The 20906-nt window shown below is 60.8% G+C and overlaps 3 protein-coding genes across 4 annotated transcripts; 2 read left to right on the top strand and 1 right to left on the bottom strand.

Moving 5' to 3' along the window:
* Positions 1-25: 25 nt before the first annotated feature.
* On the top strand, positions 26-8417 carry MED16 (mediator complex subunit 16). 2 transcript variants are annotated; one of them, XM_066336156.1, is made up of 15 exons: positions 26-246; positions 509-691; positions 1075-1182; positions 1311-1480; positions 2008-2439; positions 2722-2827; positions 3467-3622; positions 3920-4131; positions 4372-4578; positions 5001-5211; positions 5383-5516; positions 5908-6100; positions 6321-6537; positions 6894-6977; positions 7734-8417. In XM_066336156.1, the coding sequence occupies exons 2-15, from the start codon at positions 556-558 to the stop codon at positions 7858-7860; spliced, it is 2493 nt and encodes an 830-aa protein (XP_066192253.1). In that variant the 5' UTR covers positions 26-246; positions 509-555; the 3' UTR covers positions 7861-8417. The 2 variants fall into 2 exon arrangements, with proteins under 2 accessions (XP_066192253.1, XP_066192252.1); XM_066336155.1 differs by lacking the exon at positions 26-246 and adding an exon at positions 262-339.
* Positions 8418-9745: 1328 nt separating this feature from the next.
* LOC136371886 (complement factor D-like) lies at positions 9746-12001 on the bottom strand. Its single transcript, XM_066336230.1, has 5 exons — positions 11862-12001; positions 11518-11671; positions 11126-11270; positions 10475-10732; positions 9746-10233 (listed from the first exon to the last, which is right to left on the bottom strand). Exons 1-5 carry the CDS (start codon positions 11926-11928, stop codon positions 10060-10062), a joined length of 798 nt encoding a protein of 265 aa, XP_066192327.1. The 5' UTR covers positions 11929-12001; the 3' UTR covers positions 9746-10059.
* Positions 12002-14779: 2778 nt separating this feature from the next.
* PLPPR3 (phospholipid phosphatase related 3) lies at positions 14780-18306 on the top strand. Its single transcript, XM_066336163.1, has 7 exons — positions 14780-14891; positions 15046-15231; positions 15378-15507; positions 15710-15905; positions 15979-16036; positions 16242-16415; positions 16669-18306. The coding sequence occupies exons 1-7, from the start codon at positions 14817-14819 to the stop codon at positions 17929-17931; spliced, it is 2082 nt and encodes a 693-aa protein (XP_066192260.1). The 5' UTR covers positions 14780-14816; the 3' UTR covers positions 17932-18306.
* Positions 18307-20906: the final 2600 nt, after the last annotated feature.

Here is a 20906-nt window from a genome sequence, read left to right as displayed (position 1 = left end):
CCCCAAGCTTTCTTCAGTATTGAACCCCCTCACTTTCCTTGAATTTCCATAAAATGTCCGAAATTCGCCGATAATATTCGTTCTCTCTCCCCGGTGGGTTCTGGGTAGTTCGTTATGCTAATTACAGCCACCGGGTGGCCCCCTGAGGGTGTCCTCGGCGGTGCCTGAGCGCGCGGCGCAGGCGCGGCACGGGCAGCCCGGGAAGGCGCCGGGGTCCTGGCGAGCGGCGGGAGGCGGCGGGCGCCGGTGAGTGCGGCTGCACCGGGAGCCCCGGGAACCTCCGGCACCTCCCCGTGTTCACCCCGAGTCCGTCCCCGGCACTCTCCCGCCCGCCGTAGGGTCAGTACCCGCGGACCGCTCCCTCCGCCTCCCCCGGGACCGCCAGGGTTGGTCCCGGTGCTGGGCTGTCCCCACGCGTGTCCTGTGTCCTCCCCATGGCCGCTGGGGCTGGGGTCTCTGCAGGCCGTGCGTTCCTATCCCGGTGTGACCGGCCTTGTGTGGCCCCCAGGCAGGACCGAGGCTGTCCCGTGTCCCCTCCGGGGCCGGGCCGGCGGGATGGACCTGGCCTACGTGTGCGAGTGGGAGAAGAAACCCAAGAGCAACCACTGCCCCTCCATCCCCCTCGTGTGCGCCTGGTCCTGCCGCAACCTCATCGCCTTCACCACGGATCTCCGCAATGAGGAGGAGAAAGGTACCCCGTGCCCCTTGGGAAATCTCTGCTGGAAGCTCCCGGTGCTCTTGGGGAGAGTCCAGGATCCGCAGGGCCGCAGCTCTGCCCTGCCCCTGACGGCTCCTGGCCGCTGCTCCTCCTTTTCCTTCCATCCCTCAGTCTCTGGCAGTGTCTAACATGTATTTGTTCCCGGAGAGTGAGTTTCTTTCCCGTAAACCAGGATTGACTTCTCTTAACCAGGACCAGCCCCACGTCAGTGTCTGGCCCCTCATTGAGTTCCCAGTACAATTTTTACATTACCTCAAATAATTTATATAAAATATTTTGTTCTCCCTGCATCAGCTGAGGCTCTAAGGCTCAGAAACAGTGACAAGGGTCAGGGAGTCACTTCTCTGTTCATGCAGATCTCACCCACATGGTCCATATCATTGACACCGAGCACCCCTGGGACGTCTACTCTGTGAACTCGGGCCACACTGAAGTCATCACCTGTTTGGAGTGGGATCAGTCAGGTGGGCTGGGATCCCTCCTCATTGTCACCGTGTCCAACCCATGCTGTGCATGTCCCAAAGAGATGGGATGTGATTCCTTGTGGGGCTTTGGCTGTTTCCCCTGTTCTCATGCAGTGTCATTGCCACAGGCTCCAGGCTGCTCTCGGCAGATGCTGATGGCCACATCAAGTGCTGGAGCATGACAGATCACCTGGCCAACAGCTGGGAGAACACGGTGGGCAGCGTGGTGGAGGGGGACCCTGTGGTGGCCCTGTCCTGGCTGCACAATGGAGTCAAACTGGCACTGCACGTGGAGAAGGTTTGTCTCACCTTGGTGAAGGATTTGGGCGGGAACTCTGGCTCAGGTCTTGGCAAAGAACTCAGGATCCTGCCTGTGTTCTGTGCTCTGGGCTCTTTTGTGGCCCTGGGGAGTTTTTCCAGTCAAAGAGGAGTCAGATTCCTGGTTCCTGTTGAATTTCAAGGGGGGTTGGAGCCGTGTTTGTGTTGGTGTTTCACATGTGTCTCCCTTAGTCTGGTACCTCAGTTCTAGGCAGGAACATGGAGATAGAGCAGTTTTTTCCTTACCAGTGGTAATTCAGAGGAAATGCCTTTGAAGTGCCAAGGTTTGATCCAGGGATTTGGACACAGAGATGAGCTCTTTGTTTGGAAATGTGTGTGATTCTGCATACTCTGAAAGCCCAAATCTGCCAAGCACAAATTCCCTGCTTGTGTTTTTTCGACTCCTGGGATGTCCCACATAAATCCTGCTCCTCTCCCACGAGGAGAGCTCCGCAGTCACAAATTCTTGGGGTGCAAACACCTCGGTTCTGCCGACCTTTGTTACAGTCTGGAGCCTCGAACTTCGGCGAGAAGTTTTCCCGGGTGAAATTCTCTCCGTCGCTGACGCTGTTCGGTGGGAAGCCCATGGAGGGCTGGATTGCTGTGACCATCAGCGGGCTGGTCACCGTGTCCCTCCTCAAGCCCAACGGGCAGGTGCTGACGGCCACCGAGAGCCTGTGCCGCCTCCGCTGCCGCGTGGCCTTGGCCGACGTCGCCTTCACGGGAGGGGGCAACATCGTGGTGGCCACATCAGACGGCAGCAGCGCGTCCCCCGTGCAGTTCTACAAGGTCTGTGTCAGCGTGGTGAACGAGAAGTGCAAGATCGACACCGAGATCCTGCCGTCCCTCTTCATGCGCTGCACCACGGACCCCGCGCGCAAGGACAAGTACCCGGCCATCACCCACCTGAAATTCCTGGCTCGGGACATGTCAGAGCAGGTGGGCAGCTGCTCTTTGCTCCGCCTGGCCTTCCTCAGAGGGTCTGGAGGTGACCAGCATGTCCTCCAGTACCTTTGGTATTCCTAGTTGCCCTTCTGGGAAGTGCTGCTGGTGCAGCTGGAATTAGGGACCTCAGCATCACCTTGTGCTCGTTTGATTCTCTGCTTTTTGTTAGTGGAGCATGACTTGAGTGGGAGCAGGACCCTGGAAATGGAGGGTGGGAATGACCAAGGCAGTGTCCTCCTTGTTGTGACGCTTGTGGTCTGGGGCTCTGTTCCTCAGGTGCTGCTTTGTGCTTCCAACCAAAACAACAGCATTGTGGAGTGCTGGTCCCTTAGAAAGGAAGGCCTGCCTGTCAACAACATCTTCCAGCAAATCTCTCCTGTGGGTAAGTGTCTGCACTGGGGACTCTCAAGAACAGGAGCTTGGTCTGATGGAAAAAGCAGCACAGTTTCTCACACCTATTATCCCATATATGAGATTATTCAGAATCTCGTGTTTATTTTCAGGTGTTTTCAGTCCATTCTGTCTGTTTGCATTATAGGCAGCAACTTGCTGTTTCCAGGAAAGGGTTTGGTTGTTACTTTCACTTCATAAAAAACATTTTCTGTGTTTTGCTGCACAGCCGCCCTTCCTGCCGCCAGTGGAGCAAAGGCTCCCAAAGGACCAGGATCAAGCAACAGAGCTGGATTAATCCCCTGCCCTGGCTGCCTGGGCTCCACCTGATCTCAGATAGAACAAAATTAATCAGGGCACTTTGTTTGGTGAAATATAAAGGATTATTGTGTGTAAGGATCTTAATCACTCGCAGCAGAGCTTCCCATCAAGTGGGAATTAGCAAAACATGTTGTTTGTATAATTCAGAAAAGAAACCCAGAAAAATATGAGGGAAACATACTGGAAATGTATGGGAAATATACATTTCAAACAAAACAGTGCCTGATTTGGGGAATATGGCCAAAAATGGGGGGTGGATTTTCTGATCTCTCTGGGACAAAATTTTCACTCATTTGCTCTTTTTCCTAAGTGGGAGACAAGCAGCCCATGATCCTGAAGTGGCGGATCCTGTCTGCCACCAACGACCTGGACCGGGTGTCGGCCGTGGCGCTGCCAAAGCTGCCAATCTCCCTGACCAACACCGATCTGAAGGTGGCAAACGACACCAAGTTCTTCCCTGGACTGGGTAAGGAGGTCCTGTTTGTCCTAATCATGTGGCTTTTACCTGAAATTTCACCCCCTGAGCTGTAGCTAAAGTAAAGCACTTGGAATTCTGAAGGAAAGCTTTCAAACGGGGTGTCTTCCCAGCCATCCTGTTGTGTTTCCCGTTGTGGGAAGAGGCTGTGAAATGCTGATGGTGGTGCTGTGAGCCCCCAGCCCTTTGGCTTCTCCATGGGCTTCAGTGGTGACCACTGCTTTGGGTGAGGGCTCTGCCACACTGGGAGGAGCCGCTTGCTCAGCCCTGCTTGTCTCCTGTCCCCAGGCCTGGCCTTGGCTTTCCATGATGGCAGTGTCCACATCGTGCACAGGCTGTCCCTGCAGATGATGGCTGTGTTCTATGGCTCCTCCTCGCAGCGCCCCGTGGACGAGCCAGCCCTCAAGCGCCCGCGCACGGCAGGGCCCCTGGTGCACTTCAAGGCCATGCAGCTCTCCTGGACATCGCTGGCCCTGGCTGGTGTGGACAGTCATGGAAAGGTTGGTGCTCTCTTAAGGTGGGGTTATTTCTCACCCAGGCTCTCTGAGGGGTGATGGGTTGCTCAGAAAACACTGGAAATTCCAGCTGTGGGATCGGTATTGGAAAAAGGTGTATCTCATCGATGCAGAAACTCATTAGTTCAGGACTGAGCTTCATTTGGCCCTGTGTTGTGTCGTGGCTTTGTGGGACAATTTCAGGCCCACTCCTGAAGCCAGTTTCCCTTGTTTCCTCCCTTCAAGCTGAGCATGCTCCGCATCTCCCCCTCCATGGGCCACGTGCTGGACATGAACATGTCCCTGCGGCACTTGCTGTTCCTGCTGGAATACTGCATGGTGACCGGCTACGACTGGTGGGACATCCTGCTCCACGTCCAGCCCAGCATGGTGCAGAACCTGGTGGAGAAGCTGCACGAGGAGTACATGCGTCAGAACGCGGCCCTGCAGCAGGTGGGAGCTCTGGGCTCACTCCCAGGGTGGGCATGGGCAGGCTCAGGGACTTGGAGTGGGGAGCAGCCAGTGCCAGTGCTCCGGACATTGGTGTCTCTGCCTGGCTGTGCTCTCTGAGTGCCTGGCTCGGGCAGTGATAGAGCTTAGAAGAGCTTCCATGTCAACAGCATTCACTTTCACTGATATCAGCGGGGTCTCTACCTGTTGGAAACCTGGGATGAGATGGTGAAGTCTATTTTTGGCAGCTTCTGGGAACAGCAGCACGTGCCCAGCACAGCCCTCATGTGCACAGCATTCACTATTCCTGTCACTCCTGCGGCAGAAAGGGAGAGCAGAGAATAAAGCAGCTGCAGCAGCTTTAATGAGCTTATGCTAATTCCTGCCTTTCCTTGTGCCTTTTGCCGTGTTTCCCCGTGGCTCAGGTGCTCTCCACACGCATCGTTGCCATGAAGGCGTCGCTGTGCAAGCTCTCCTCCAGCACCATTGCCCGTGTGTGTGACTACCATGCCAAGCTCTTCCTCATCGCCATCAGCTGCACCCTGAAGTCGCTGCTGCGTCCACATTTCCTCAACACCCCTGACAAGAGCCCCGGGGACCGGCTCACCGAGATCTGCTCCAAGATCACGGATGTAGGTACTGACTGCTCGCAGCATCCCAGGGGTTGGGATTGGAATGTTCCCTGTGGTGTTACAGTCTCACAGTAACTCCTGAATTTGAGGAGGAGGACAAAGGTGACCTCCACAAGGAGGGTGTGAGGTTTGGATCCATCTTCCTGAGCCAGGCAATGTCTTGCTCCTCTTCCAGACATTGACAAGGTGATGATTAACTTGAAGACGGAAGAGTTTGTCCTGGAGATGACAACATTGCAGTCCCTGCAGCAGCTCATCCAGTGGGTGGGGGATTTTGTGCTCTACCTGCTGGCCAGCCTTCCCAACCAGGTGAGATCTCAAGTGCTGGGAACGTGCCAACAGGATGCAAACACCCATGGGCAGTGCTGGGGAGCTTTAGCCAGGGCACACAAGGCCACATGTCCCTGTCAGCACAGGCACTGGGGAGGAGTTAGGAGCAGCAGAATTAGAGAATGGCCCTTCCCATGCCCATCTGGGTCTGGTGGCCAGCACAGTACCTGGGGGATTTGGGGACATTCCTCTTGCAGCTCTGCAAAAGTGTCACCTTCAGTTGACCCTCCACCATCCCCAGCAGCAGCTTCCATAGGGTTTGCGCTGCTTGAAGCAGGAGCTGTGTGGATGCAGTGTGGTGGCTGGGGCTGGTGTGATCCCTCTCCCAGGCTGGTGTGACCCCCTCAGCCACGTCACTGTCCCCTCACAGGGCTCCCCAGTGCGCCCTGGGCACAGCTTCCTGCGCGACGGCGCGTCCCTGGGCATGTTCCGGGAGCTCATGGTGGTCATCCGCATCTGGGGGCTGCTGAAGCCCAGCTGCCTCCCCGTGTACACAGCAACCTCGGACACCCAGGACAGCATGTCCCTGCTCTTCCGGCTCCTGACCAAGCTCTGGTTGTGCTGTGAGTGTGGCCGGTTCCCTGAACCGTAATTCCTGTGACAGTTGGGGTGGGACGTGATTCTGAGGGGGTCTTGGCACGTTGAGAAAGGGCAAGTGCAGCTGCCAAGGTTATTGTTCTCCAGGCTGAGTTGGCAGTGCAAGAGGAGGCTGCACGCAGCTCTCTGGAGCTATGAGGAAGAAATGTAAAGGTCACTGGGTTCTTTCCTTCATTTCCCATGCAGGTCGTGAGGAGAACCACATCACGGAGCCCGATGATGCCCTGATCGATGAGTGCTGCCTCCTGCCCAGCCAGCTGCTCATTCCCAACATTGACTGGCTGCCCATCAACGATGGCATCATCAGCAAGCTGCAGAACAAGCAGCTGGTCCGCCTGCAGTTTGGGAAGGCTCCCGGGCTCATTGGCCACACTGTCTCTTCCCAGTTCGATGCCTTTGTCAGGTACAAACCCCTGGAACGAGTCAGTGCTGTGGAGAGGAGTCTTGGCAGCTCTGAGGTTTGGCTTGTCTCCTTGCTGCTGTGACCCCAAGAGCAGGTTGTCCTCTCTGCTCAAATCCATTTCTCAGCTTGTGATGGGCTGGGAATTTTAAGTACTGAAAAGTGATAGCAAATGGGGAGGGGGGGGAAACCCCATTAATTAATGTGATTAATTGTGGCATTGTGACAACAAATCTTGTGGCATTGGGTGGGCAAGTGGGCAGAGCCTCTGCCATGTTGGCCGGTGAGATGCAGCTCCCTGTCCTGGGAACAGCTCATGGAAAGTGAAACTCTAAGAAAGTCCTGTTCTCCCTTCCCAGGACCCCTGGACAGCCCAAAATTGACCACCTGAGGCGGCTGCACCTGGGCGCCTACCCAACAGAGGAATGCAAGTCCTGTACCAGGTCAGTGACACTTGCAGTGGAGCTTGGGCAGGACTTGGACTGTCCTGTGTCCTTCAGGAGCTCTCTGAGGCCACTTGGGGCTGTGCTTAAGGTGTCCCCAGCCTGGAGTGCCCATGTCATTGTTTGAGTGGCGTTGTTGTAGCCTGGCCCTTGGCTTAAAAATCAAACAGATCAGATAAAGCTCTTAAAGTCATCTGGCCTGGAGGAGACCCAGCAGCAGCTCCTTTATGTGATGCCCACTTCTGTGGGTCTGGTCATTCTGTGGGCCTGTGTGGTCATAGCAGGGCTGGAGAGAGGAATCACCCCAATGCCCCTGCTCCCATTTTGGGGTCATCTTTCCACCAGGCTTGCATTTCGTGCTGCTCTACTCATCCACCCTCATGGGAGAGCCTGGATTTCAAGATAATGGCTCAGGGAACAAACATCCATCTAAGTCATGTGATTGAATTAGCTTTAATTACTGGTTTTAATAGAAAGCCTCTGTAGCAGATCATTTTTGTGAGATGACTGTCAGTTGTTTCATGTATAAACAGCAGCTGGGGCTGTTCCTTGCCAGGCTCCAGCTCCAGCAGAGCCCTCAGCGGGATTGTTGCTTGCTGGATTCAGCTGGTTTTGGTGCTCACAAGTGTCACCTGCAGATGACAGGAGCTCATTTCCCCCACGAATACTCAGATCTCTGTGTGATCCATGCAGCACCCCAGCAGTGCTGGCTCTGCACTGCCTCCTGGGCTGGCTGCACCCTCCGTGTCCCCCCAGGTGTGGCTGTGTCACCATGCTGAAGTCGCCCAACAAGGTGACAGCAGTGAAACAGTGGGAGCAGCGCTGGATCAAGAACTGCCTGTGTGGGGGGCTGTGGAGGAAGATGCCCCTCAGCTACTCCTGAACCCTTCCTGGGGTGCAGTGTGCGCCAGGAGCTGCACAGGGCTCCCTTCATGGAGATTTTGGGATAAGGGAATGGCAGCTTTTCTCCCTCATGCTGGAAAAGCTGCTGCTGGTTGTCCTTGGTTGAGCTGTGCTGGAAAACAGAGCTGAGGGAGCTCTGCCTCTTTTACCAGGGAAGAGCTGGAAAGGAATGCCAGTGGTTTCCCCATAGTTTGGGGCCCAGGAGGGGAGAGCCTGGCTGTGTTTTGGGGCTGTGCCAGCAGAGCAGCAATGTCCTGGCAGCTGCCCTGGCCTGGGCAGAGTGGTGATGGGGCACTGGTGAGGAACAAAGTCCCAGCTGAGGGGAGCACAGCTGGTACCTCACATCCATCCTGTGCGTCTGGCTGCTTGGGAAGTGCCACATGAACTGGACCCTCCTGATCCCTCAGCAACCTTCTCCCTGAGACAGGAGTTGGCTCCTGTGTGCCCATCTGTGTTGAGTGGGAGCAGGAATATGCTGCTGCCTGGAGTTTTGCCTCATGCTGTTGTAAATAAAAATTCTCCTAATTTTGTACAGAATCATGTGGTTTGTTTCTGTGGTGTGACGTGGCCACCCAGCAGTGGAGCCACAGGAGGGCTGCCAGAGCATCTGTCAGGAAAAGAACCATCGTTGGAGAAAGGGGAAATGGATGTTTCCAAGGTTTGTCTTATGGACACTCGAGGAAAAAAACATCGGATCCTTGAGGTTGTGTAAGCCTCCAGCTTCAGCAAGGCTGGACACTTGAGTGTGCCAGAGGACGAGCAGCCAAAAATCCTTTCAGACTTTTGCCCTCCTTTGCCCTCAGCTGCTGCTGCCCTGGGCAGGAAATCACATCCCAACCTCCTGGAACCAACATGACTGTGCTTGTGGAGCCCCAGCCCTTTGGGGGTGATCTGGCCCTGCTCCTCTCCCAGGACTCCTTCAGCTCTTAGGGAGAAAAGCCTGGAGCCTTCTGCTGCTGCATCCCAGCCAGCAATTCCAGGTCCCCACAGACCGTTTAAGAGAGGGAGTGAGCCAGGGTTAGTACATTCCTTTCCCTCTGGAACCATGATTTCATTATTCTTGAAAACTGGAGCTGGTGAAAGAGTTCATCCCTTGACTCCAGCAAATGTTTCGTTGCATAGAGCTGTAAGAGCTGTACAGACCTCTCCCCCTCTGCTCTGCTGGTAATTAGGGACAATCAAATGGCTAATTAGGAAACTGTACCTTATTAAGATTCTTTTCCCCTGTAAGTAAAACTCAAACCGGGCCCTCTGTGAGCTCCTTATAGAACAGGTTTGGGGTTATTTAATGTTTGATTGGTAACAGGGAACAGCAGCACAGCAGGGGGATGGAGACACATTCGTGTCCCCCTAAGCCCCCTGCTGACCACGGAGCTCCTGGGATAGGACTGGATGGGTCTGGCAGTGCCCTGGGCCGTGCTGCTCCCATCTCATGCCCTGGCCCTGCTCCCTCCAAGGAGGGCAGTGGGAGAGCAGGGGTCTGGGGGTGACCAGGGTTGTGGTGGGAAGATGGGGGCTCTGCAATGCCCTGCCCCTCAGCTGCTGGACAAGAAGGTCCCAGTAAGAATCTTGCTGGGTTCCAGCACAGATCCCATGATGGGAGCCAGAGCTGCCAGTGCCGTATTAGCAACAGGCAGATCCAGCTTTCCCGAATATTCACACAACGACCCTGTGGGAGGTCCCAGATCTCGATCACAGTGTGACCACACTGCAGGATGTCCCCTGCTCCCACCCGAGGCCACACCATCCCCCAAGGGCTCAAACTCAGCATCTCCCACCCCATGTCCAGCTCCCCCCGGGCAGGGGCTCCTTGTGCAGACCCCCCCAGCTCCCTCCTTCACCCCACTCCTCCAGCCCAACAGCTCTGCAGGAATCATCATCACTTTATTGCAGCAGTCGCGGGCAGCATTCTAGGCACCTTCAGCAAAGCCTGTTGAGGGCTGTGACCCCCAGTTCTCCCACACCTGGGCCCTGTGCTTTGTGAGTGGGGGGCCAGGGACCCCCTTCCTTGGTCCCTCAGCAGTCCCCCGGCCCAGCCCTCCTCCTGGCTTGTGGGGACACTCTGGCAGCGGGGTGGGCAGCAGTGGGAGCCCATGGCAGGCAGTGGGACAGCACTGTGGGTGCTCTGGCCATGCTGGCAGCAGCAAGCCGTGGCATGGAGCAGGTCCCTGCGGAGCCCTCAGCGAGTGTCCCCCTCCCCATCGGCGGAGGCCATGACGCTGTCGATCCAGGCTGCGTACGGGGCGATGCGCGTGTAGATGGCCGGCTTCTTGTAGTTGCCACAGACGCGGGAGCCGGCCGTGACCACCCCTTCGGCCACCCCGCCACAGACCAGGGGGCCACCAGAGTCTCCCTGCAGGACCAGACCTCATCAGCATGGCCAAGGGTTTGCTAGAACACCCCAACCCGTCTCCCACCCCTCATTCCTGCCTCCAGGCTCCCGTGAGCTGCTCTGCAGCAGCCAGCACAGGGGCCACTCACCCTGGGGATGTTGTTCCTTCCTGCTTTGCAGCCCCTCGCCTCTCCCAGGCTCTGGGCTCTTTTGCCCCCTCCCAGCCCTCCGGGGCTCCGTGGTGTGTGTGTGTGTGTGGTACCTTGCAGGTGTCCTTCCTGCGGGAGTCTGTGCACATCATGTTGCGGGTGATGGTGCCGTCGTGGCGCGTGCGGTGGTTGCAGACGTCGCGGCTGATCACCGGCCGCTCCACCTGGTGCAGCTTGTCCGGCCTGGTGCCACTGTGGTCGATGGTGCCCCATCCTGCCACCTCACACACCGTGTCGGCCGCCACGTCCCTGTCCTCCCGCTGGAAGGGCAGCACCCGCACATCCGCGTTCAGCTCTGCTTTTTCCTCCAGCTGCCACGAAGACAGAGAGGACCCAGGTCACAGGGGCGGCTGTGCCCAGGACCCAGCAGGGCACAGTGAGCCCAGCCCTGACACTGAGACCACCCTGGCCTCAGCTGCACTCAGGGCTTCACCTCCTGGCTGGAGCCCCAGGATGCAGCCAGAGACCAGAGCTGGAGCTACAGGGAAGATGGAGGCATTTGGACACAGCTCAAAGGTCTTTGGTAGGGGAAGAAGGGATAGTCCCACGGGACAGGGAGGGATGGACAGGGGAACCAGACCCAGCTGACCATGAGGATTTCCTGCAGCTAGTCAGTGACCCTCCAGGGTCCTAAGAGACAGGGGAATTTGTAGGAACAGGGCTGTGCCTGGGGGGGAGGAGGGTCCCATCAGCTGCCAGCCCACCTGGAGGAGGAGAAGGTCATCCTTGTTGTTGTGGATGTTGCTGCCAGGGTGGGGGAACTGGGCGCGCACTTGGTACAGGCGTTTGTGGGGCTCTGGTTCCGTCAGAGAGTGGGCACCCAGCAGCACCTGGAAGAGTTTGCCATCCCTGGAAGAGAGTCAGAGTGTGGGACAAACAGCTGGGGATGTCACTGCACCCAGCCATGGAAATGGGGCACTGTGGGGAGGCAGAGAGCCCACCAGGAAGCTCCGAGATGTCCTGCAGCCCCTGCCCAGTCCTTGCTGCAGATGAGACCTGAGTCCCACTCTCTGAGCTGTGCTCGAGGGTATGGAGTGGGATCTGGCCTGAGCCCAGCAGCCCCCCCAGCCATGCACTGACCCCCAGACACACTCACGTCTCCTCAGTGCAGTGGGCAGCACTCAGCACCCACTGCTCGGCGATGAGGAAGCCCCCACAGACGTGCTGCCCGTCCAGCTGCAGCGAGGCCATGTACGGCTTCAGGTGGGGCCTGGCTATGGAGCCCCTCAGGATCCTTCCCCGTGGCTGCCCTGCAGGAAAGAGGCCGGGTCAGCTGAGGGGCACGGGCAGTGTCACTCCCATGGTCTCATCCCGGGATCCCTGGACCCCTCCTCGTGGGCTGCACCAGCACCTGGCTGCAGGTGGAGGCAGGAATCGGGAAGCCTGGGAAGGCACCCCTGTGCCAAAGTCACTGCCCTGGGGTGTGGGGGATGCACTCACCATTCACCGGGGCCCAGAGCAGCAGCAGCAGAGCCAGGGCAAGGACGGGAGCAGGACTCGGTCCCATGGCTGCAGAGCCTCAGCCCGGCTGGGGGGTGTGCGGGGGTTTGGGGTGCACAGGGGCTGGAGGTGAGCGGGGACTGCGGGGTGGACGCTGCTCACCCGGGGCTGGGACTCGCTTTTATGTCCAGTTTGGGGTTAGGGGGGGGCAGGAAAGGGGGGCGGAGGGAGCGGGGGGGTTTCCGCAGCGTGGGCTGAATGTTTTGAAATATTCAACTTATAAAAGGGGTCAAGAGTTCCCAGAATAAACAGCGCGGGAGGAGGAAACAGCCCGGCCCAGCTGCCGGCCCTGGCACCCGCAGCCGGGGATTTTAATGCCGAAAAAGTTCAAGCTCTTGGCAAAAGAAGGCTCCGGCAAATTCTATCCCCGCCCCCACAGGAGCGGGGGCCCCCGCCCCGCCCGGAGGGTCGGTCGCTGGTGGGTGCTGGGTGCCAGCTCGATGGGCACCCAGGGGGACAAACCCGTGCCGTCACCTCTCCCCGAGGGGGTTCCTGCAGGGCTGGGGGCGGCGGTGATGGGAGGGGTGATGGCAGCGACAGGGGCGGTGTCCGGGATGCCGGTGGCGGCGGCAGCCCCGGTCCCCTCTGCCTTTCTCCCCGGTGCCACTAAGCGGAGCCACCGCCTCGGCTCCCGCCCGGTCCCGGCGCGTCCCCGAGCTCCGGAGCCGCTGCCCGCAGCTCGTCCCCTGGCGGGGATGGCCACCGGCCACAGTGGCGGCCCACAGCTGGATCCGACAGCGCAGGGCTCCGGGGGACACCCCACAAGAGGCTGGAGCCCGCTCTCTCCTTTTCCTGCTCCACGAGCTTTTACAGCTCCGAGCTGCCGCATTCCCTTTGACGTCCCATTGCCCCGACCTGTGACCCTCCGACCAGCCCAAGGCAATGGACCCGTGGTCAGCGGGTGGCCGGACACATCAGCGAGGAGGGGGCCGGGCTCAGGCGTCCCCCTGCAATGGTGGCTTTGCCTTCCTGCTGTCCCCAAGTGCTGGTGGCACATGGTGGGCAGGGGTCGGAGCACGCGGTGCGGTGGCGTTGCGGGAGGCAGCCGAGTCCGGCTCAAACCGGGGATTTTCCGCAGGGAGAGCGGCTTAATTGCAGCTTCCAGGGATTCAGGATTTAGATGTTAAATACGCCGGGAGATTTCTGCCCACTTAGGGCCAAAAATGGAACAAGGGCACCATGTGGAGCCCGAGCTGCTCAGAGCCCGGACAGGACCATGAAAGGGTGGGGAGTGGGCGGCTGAGGGGAACAAGTGAGTGTGGGGTGCAGGGAATGGGGTACAGGGATATGGGATATTGGGAAGGGCACAGCCGGGATCCTCTGCAGAGGCAGGGGCAGATGGGGCTGGGGTGTTGCTGCCTCTGCCAAGTGGTGCTGGGAGCCTCCAGAGAGAAAAGGGAGCTGCACCCACCCCCCCAAATGTGGGAGACTCAAGGCTCCTGCTTGGGGACCCCCTGGCACTGTCCCTGAGGTCACTCATGAGTGTGGGTCCAGGACTCTGCCTGTGTCCCCCCTTAATCCCTGGGGTGCCAGGGGCAGGGCAGGTACCTCCCGGCCGCCAGAGGCCAGGTGGGAGGTGGCAGAGTTTTGGCCGTGATGCAGGACCCCATCTTGGGCACCCCTCCGGTCCCCAGGACAAGGGAGGGGGCTCTGCAGGGCAGGAGGGGCCCTGGGGAGGGGGGAACCCCCCCTGCAGCACGGTGGGACAAGGGTTGATCGGGGGGCTGGCGGTGGAGGCAGCCCGGGGTGGGGGCGGCCCCGCAATCACCCGGGCCCCTCGCTGCCCGGCCATGGTCCGGGGTGCGGAGCGATGCGGAGAGATGTCGTTCCCACGGCTGTCCTCGGCCTCGCCCGGCCCTTTGTCTCGCCTCGTCCCCCCCCGACCTCCCGAACCCCCCCCGACGGCCGCAGACCCCCATCCCTGGACCGACGGGGGCTCGATGGGGGCTCGGCGGGGGCTCGGCGCCCCGGGAGGGGCCGGGGGCGGCGGGGCGGAGCGGGGGGCGGCGGGCGAGGGAGGAGGAGAAGGAGGAGGAGGAGGAGGAGGAGGTGGCGGGGGCGGAGGAAGCCGCCGCTCCCCGCGCTCCGCCGAGGCAGGAGCATCCCGGATCCCGGGGACATCCCCCCTTCTCCGCCGCTACCGCCGCCCCCCGCCCCGCTGCGCCCCGGGGCCACCGCTGAGGTGAGTGGGGGGCACAGACCGGCACAAAGGGCCGCTCCTCCCTCCCCCGACACCCCCTCCCATCCCTCGGCCCAGACCCCCGCCCGCGGCTGCGGCACGGTGCCTTCCAAGGGGAGGTTCCCTTAGCGCCCCCCGCCCTCCCGGTTATACCCCCGGTTAATCCCCCGTTATTGCCCCCCTCCTTTCTTTGCCCCTCGCCTTTGCCCCTCTCGCTCCATCCCCGGTATCCGCCCCCCCTCATTTCGCAGCACGAGCTCGGTGCAGTCTCTTGGGGCTGGGGAACCCCATCCCCGGCCCGGCTCTGCGGGCGGCACACCCCCTCTGCACGCCCTCCGCAGCAGCCTCGCCGCCTGTCGCGGTAGTCACCGCCTGTCGCGACACACCAGCCTCCGCCCCACCTGTTGTCACAGCCCCTGGCTGGGCTGGGCACCCCCGGGGCGCTCGGGGTCATCCCCCCGGGGCACTGGCACCCCCAGTTCTGGCTGTGTCTCTCTGGTGAGTGGGGTCAGTGGTGTGACCTGCGGGTGACCAGGGGTGACATGGGGTGTCCGTATCCCTGCAGGGCTGGGGGTGCTCGTTCCTCTCCACGGTCAGGGGCTGCAGGGGTCACCAGGGGTGACCGTGGCTACCCATCCCCCTGCCGTGTGGCGACACTTGTGCTCCCAACAGGGTGGAGGCACAGCTCAGTGGGACCCCTGCACCTGCCCAGGACCATGATCCCCCCTAAGGAGAAAGCCCGCGTCCCCAAGGACAGCATGACACTCCTGCCCTGCTTCTACTTCGTGGAGGTGGGTATGGGGTGGGTGGGCTCGGGGTGGGGGCTGTGCGGGGGGGTCTGTTCCAGGCCCTGGCACGTCAGATCAGGTTCTGTGTCCTGTTCTGGTGGGGCTGTGCCGTGCCATCACGCCGGGGGTGTGTTGGTCCCCACTCTCTCCCCCACAGCTGCCCATCGTGGCCTCCTCCGTCGTCACGCTCTATTTCCTGGAGCTGACGGACCTCTTCAAGCCGGCCAAGGTGGGCTTCCAGTGCCATGACCGGGCGCTCTCCATGCCCTACGTGGAGACCAACGAGGAGCTCATCCCCCTGCTGATGCTGCTCAGCCTGGCCTTCGCCGCGCCTGCCGCCTCGGTGCGTCCGGGCTTGTCCTGCTCTGGGGATTGGGACAGAGCCAGGGATTGGGGTCTCGGTGCCTGGCGGTGTCCAGCATCCATTGGGAGGCTCTGCCAACCACCCAGCTCCCCCCAGTCCCGCCTGAGCCAGCGGTTCCTCCTCAGATCATGGTCGGGGAGGGCATGGTGTACTGCCTGCAGTCCCGGCTGAAGGGCCGCGCCGGTGCCGAGGGCAGCATCAACGCCGGTGGCTGCAACTTCAACTCCTTCCTGCGCCGCACCGTCAGGTTTGTGGGTACGTTGTGCCACAGCCTGAACAGGACCTGGGGGCTGGAGGGGACATAGGGCCACCCTGGCTGTGATAGCTGGAGCATGGCCCTACCCAGACTCTGGACACTGCACCAGACCCATTCCAGTGGGTGCCCCAGGGCTGGGTGAGTCCTGGCTGCCCCACATGGGATGGGGGGTACCTACTGTCCCATTCCTGCCATCCCCAGGTGTCCACGTGTTCGGGCTCTGTGCCACAGCCCTGGTGACAGACATCATCCAGCTAGCCACAGGCTACCACGCTCCCTTCTTCCTGACCGTCTGCAAGCCCAACTACACACTTCTGGGCACCCCCTGCGATGCCAACCCCTACATCACCCAGGATATCTGCTCAGGCACTGACAAGCATGCCATCCTCTCTGCCAGGTTCGTGCCAGGGGAACCCTGTGACACACTGCCAGCCCTCCTGTCCTGTCCCAACCATCCCTTCTCCTTGCAGAAAGACCTTCCCATCCCAGCATGCGACACTCTCGGCTTTCGCTGCTGTCTACGTGTCGGTGAGTTCTCAGCGCTGCCTGGCACATGCTGGCTTGTGGCAGCACGAGTCCCATGCAGCTGTGTCCCTCTCCTGTGGGCACAGACAAGCTCTGCCCAATATTGCTGTGCCCATGGTGGGTGTGTGTGCAGGCACCTGCAGTCCCATGTGCAGCCAACTGCTCTGTGCATGGCCAGGCCATAACTAACAGCCTGTTCCTGCCCCAGATGTATTTCAACTCCATCATCTCGGACAGCACCAAACTCCTCAAGCCCATCCTGGTCTTTGCCTTTGCCATTGCTGCTGGCATCTGTGGCCTGACCCAGATCACCCAGTACCGCAGCCACCCCGCTGATGTCTACGTGGGCTTCCTGATCGGCTCTGGCATTGCCGCGTACCTGGTGGGTGCTGGTCCTGCCCTTGGCCCAGGGAGGGGGCTTGGGGTGCTGGTGGGGCCATTTGTCTCCACACTCTCCAGAGCAGCTGTGGCTACCCCATCCCTGGAAGTGTTCAAGGCCAGGCTGGACAGGGCCTGGAGCAACCTGGTCAAGTGGAAGTTGTCACTGCCACAGGCAGGGACATTGGAGTAGATGACCTTTAAAAGTCCTTTCCAACACAAAGCATTCTAGGATTCTATGGTTCCCCTTCCCACAGGCTTTCCACGCTGTTGGCAACTTCCGTGCCCCAACGGAGCGGGTCCCGACGCAGGCACCAGCCAAGGACGCGCTGCGGGCACTGACACAGCGGGGCCACGATTCTGTCTACCACCAGAACAAGTCGGTGAGCACCGACGAGCTGAACCCACAGGCGCGGCTGGAGGAGGCCGCACGGCCAGTGCCGCGGGAGAAAAATTCTCTGGGCAGCCTGAAGCGGGCCAGTGTGGATGTGGACTTGCTGGCCCCTCGCAGCCCTATGGGCAAGGAGAACATGGTGACCTTCAGCAACACCCTGCCCCGCGTCAACACGCCCTCCATGGACGACCCCGCGCGGCGCCACATGACCATCCACGTCCCTGTGGACGCCTCCCGCTCTAAGCAGCTCATCACGGAGTGGAAGCAGAAGTCGCTGGAGGGCCGGAGCATGACCCTGGCAGAGGAGGCGGCACAGGGCCGGGCCGTGGGGGAGCCCGGTGAGGAGGTGCCCCCCTCCCTGTACCCCACGGTGCAGGCACGCTCCGCCGAGCGGGTGGCCATGGGGCCCCGCGTGCTCATCCAGCCCCGGCCGGGCGCCTCGCAGCTGGTGCACATCCCCGAGGAGAGCCAGGCAGGCGCCGGGGCCGCGGCCGGCAGCGGGGCAGCCGTGCGGGCCAAGTGGGTGATGGTGGCGGAGAAGGGGGGAGCGCAGCGGGTGGCCAACCCCCCACGCCTGATGCAGGTCATCGCCATGTCCAAGCAGCAGAGCCTTGTCTCTGTCACCCCCAAGCACTCGGAGACGTCCTCGTCCTCCACCAGCTCTGACTCCTCTCAGTACCGCTCGCCCTCGGAGCGGGACAGCTCCAGCATCATCACCATCGACGCTCACGCCCCTCACCACCCTGTTGTCCACCTCTCAGCTGGCAATGGGCCCTGGGAGTGGAAGTCGGGGCCGAAGGGGCCAGAGGGGCCAGACACCTATGAGCTGGGTGAGGTGGGGAAGGATTTCCATGGCTTCCGCCCAGCCAAGAGTGCCGGTGTCTCCCCTGGCTCCTCTGTCAGCGACATGGAGCAGGATGAGCCACGCTACGGCAGCCTGGCCGCCATCCCGGGGGCAGCAGGGGGTGGTGGGGAGAGGGTGGAGGCCCCCCCTGAGGGGCTACTGGCCACAGCCAGCCGTGACTCCACGCTGCGGAGGAAGCCGGCTGAGCGGGACGGGATGGCAGACAGCGAGGTGGACCTGTACTACAAGAAGATGCAGGCAGGCCGCAGGTTTAAGGACTGAGCCCCGGTGCCTTGCTGGGGCCCCACGCCCCTGCCCTGGTTTGGGGGAGCTCTGTGTTTCCAGGGCTCCTCTGCGGGGGATGGCAGGACGGGGCTGGCTTTGCTCTCCAGTAGCATGGCCATGCTGGTCCTGAGCCAGCTGAGACATCGGTGGGACCCCCAGCATGGGACTCTGCTCCTGCTCAGGCAGCTGGTGGGGCTCTGCCCCCCCACAGGCTGTGTGGCTGGGCAGCTCCAAGCACTTTTGACTTTCTTTTTCTCTCTAACACTGGTGCTGACATTTCCAAGGGGTTATTTTATTCCGGTTCTGGAAGTGGATGTCTGCAGGGGAGCGGGGAGGGACAAGTGCTGCTGAAGGGCTTTGGGGGGGGACTGGATTAAGGGGTTTAACAGGGGATAGAGGCTGCTGTGGGAGCAGGAGGCCCTAGCTCATGTGGGGGTTTTGGGTGCTGGGGGTCCTGTGACACTCCCCCACCCTGCACCACCGGTCTGTGTGAGAGCCTGGTGGAGGACAGACTGGGAAGGGGGCTCTGCCCAGTGCTGTGGCTCTGGGTGTGCAGAGGCTGTAAATACTGCAGGGACTGGAGGAGAGGGGGGTGTTGGGGTGGGGGTGCACTGGGGGCTGAGCTCTGCCCCAGGAGGAGCAGCCCTGGGCTGCAGCCGAGGTTTAGGGGGAGCAGGGAGGGGATCTCCAGGCTGCGAATATGTCGGGTAACAGCTGGAGCTGCTGTGGTTTGGAAAGCAAATAAACGCGTGGATGTTCCCAGGCTGGGTTCTTTCGGCAGGGTGGGGGGCAGCTGGGTCCCACGGCTGGGGGGACAGGACCAGGGCTCCGCGGGAATTCCCAGCTCCGGGGAGCAGCGGCTGGGGCAGCCGCGTCCCCCCCGCTACAGGACACTGTGCCGATGGCACCAAACTGCCACTGCCAATTGGATTAACAGTGGATATTCCAAAGCCTTTGCCTTGCAAACATATGGATTATCCCCATAACCCTGACTCGGTGCTGGAAAAGCCACCCGAGATTAGCGGGAGGATTGTGGCAGCAGCTCTTGGTGTTGGGGGTAGTGGGGGGCCCTGGGGGGTGGGAGACGAGAGGGTCCAATCCCAAGCAGCCTGGGGGCCGTGGGGCTGCTCCATCCAGCCGTGGTGAGGGTGACCCGGGGAGGTGACCCGGAGCCGCTGGCGAAGGTCACCGGGATCGACGCCGCGCTCCGGCGGTCCTTGGTGGGGGTCGGGGCGATGTGAGGGCTCCCAGCCCAGCAGCCCCGCGTCGCCCCCGCGCTCACGGCTCATTGCGGTGCCGATGGCGTCACACGCCGCTTCCCGCCGCCTCTGACCCAGCGGTTTCCATGGCAACTGACAGCCCCGCATCGCTCTCGCCGTCTCGGGTAAGCCCCAGCCCCGCACCCGCTCCCGCAGCCCCGGACCCTCCTCGGGCAGCCCCCAGCAGCCGCTGCCGCATCGCTTGGGGACCCTCATCCTCCCCCCGGCCCCGCGCAGGGCTGCCAGCCCCGGCCTGGACTCTGCCTCGGCACCGCACGTGTCTGGTGTCCCGGCATTTTCTGCTGGGGACACCCTCTGCCAGGAGTCCCCGGCCCGTCCCCGTGTCTCCCCGGTGAGCCCCAGGGGCAGGGCCCGGCTTTGTGACACACAAAGGGCTCAGCTCCGGGGCTCGCTTTGCGTTTTGGGTTTCCTAAATCGCTCTCCGTTTTGGGTTTCCCGCTGGCAGCTAATTCCCTTTCCGCACCCAGCGGTGCTTGAGGGCGTGCGGAAGGCCAGGCTTTAGGGTGCTCACTCCGCATCTTTCCCCGGCTCCGGGCAGGGGCAGGAAGAGCCTTTCAGTGCGGAGCCCCCATTTTCCCTGCGTCAGCGTTTTCCCGTTACAGGCAGTTTCAGGGCAGTTTTCTCCGCGGCCGACACGATGCCCGGTCGGTCAGAGCCCGGGGTGCGGGAGGACGCGGGGGCAGCCCCCGACACGGGCTCCGCTGTATCTGGGGCACGGCCCGTCCCGGGGCCAGGCTCGGGGGGGATTCTGCCCTGGGAAGGGGTGGGAAAGCAGAACCGGGGCAGGACGTGACCCTCCCGAAGCCACCGCTGTTCCCACGGGGAGGGACCCCGTCCGCCACTACCACCCCTGGTCGGATCTTTCACCCGCGCCAGCAGCCGATCAGTGCCCGAGAGGCCAGGGAAGGGCACAAGGATGCCCCGCGAGGGGTTGCAAAGCCTGGGCTCAGGGAACCAAACTCCTGAGGAGCACCAACGCATCCCCCTCGGCCCAGCTTGCACAGGCACAGGCAGCTGTTACAAATCCCATTAAGCCTTTCAAGGAACAACAGTGGTCCCTTTCAGCACCCCCGCCTCCGGCAGGACCCCCTCGGTAACCCTGGAGCCGGAGGGCTGTGCAAACGCCTCTGGAATATGCTGGAGCCTAATGGCAGCTCAGCCCAGAGGGATACAGCCACAAGAGCAGCTCCAGGGGGGGACTGTCTCCACACACTTTTGGACAGAAGTTTGAACAGAGCTGAGCATACAGGTAAGAACTAGATCCCCAAAGAAGCACTAAGCTGCTCCTCAGGCAGCTCATGGAGATGGGAATTGCATCTCCTCCCACAGGATGGAGAATGTCTCATCCAGCCTCACAGCTACAGCACAGGACTACAGAGAGGAGGGTTTGACTCAAAGTGGGTTATTTTTCATGGATATTAGCCAGAACGTATGAAAAGTTTAGGAACATGAAGTAACAAAGTGCTGGAGTGTGACACAGGCAGGGCATCAGTGAGGGCCTGGCAGCCTTGGGACTCCAGCCTGGCACCGAGGGGCTGCAGGGCCAGACCCCATCCCACGGCTCCACGGAGACAGGGACACGCACTGCCAGCCCAGAGTGTGTGAGAAGTCAAAGTTAAATAAAATGAGGCAGCTGGAATTACATGAGAAGGAAAAATCAGAAGCAAAACAGGCACAATAAAGAGGAGGAAG

The sequence above is a fragment of the Sylvia atricapilla genome, chromosome 26, assembly GCF_009819655.1.
Source record: "Sylvia atricapilla isolate bSylAtr1 chromosome 26, bSylAtr1.pri, whole genome shotgun sequence".
NCBI lineage: Eukaryota > Metazoa > Chordata > Aves > Passeriformes > Sylviidae > Sylvia > Sylvia atricapilla.
This window is presented reverse-complemented; position numbering and strand designations above follow the sequence as displayed.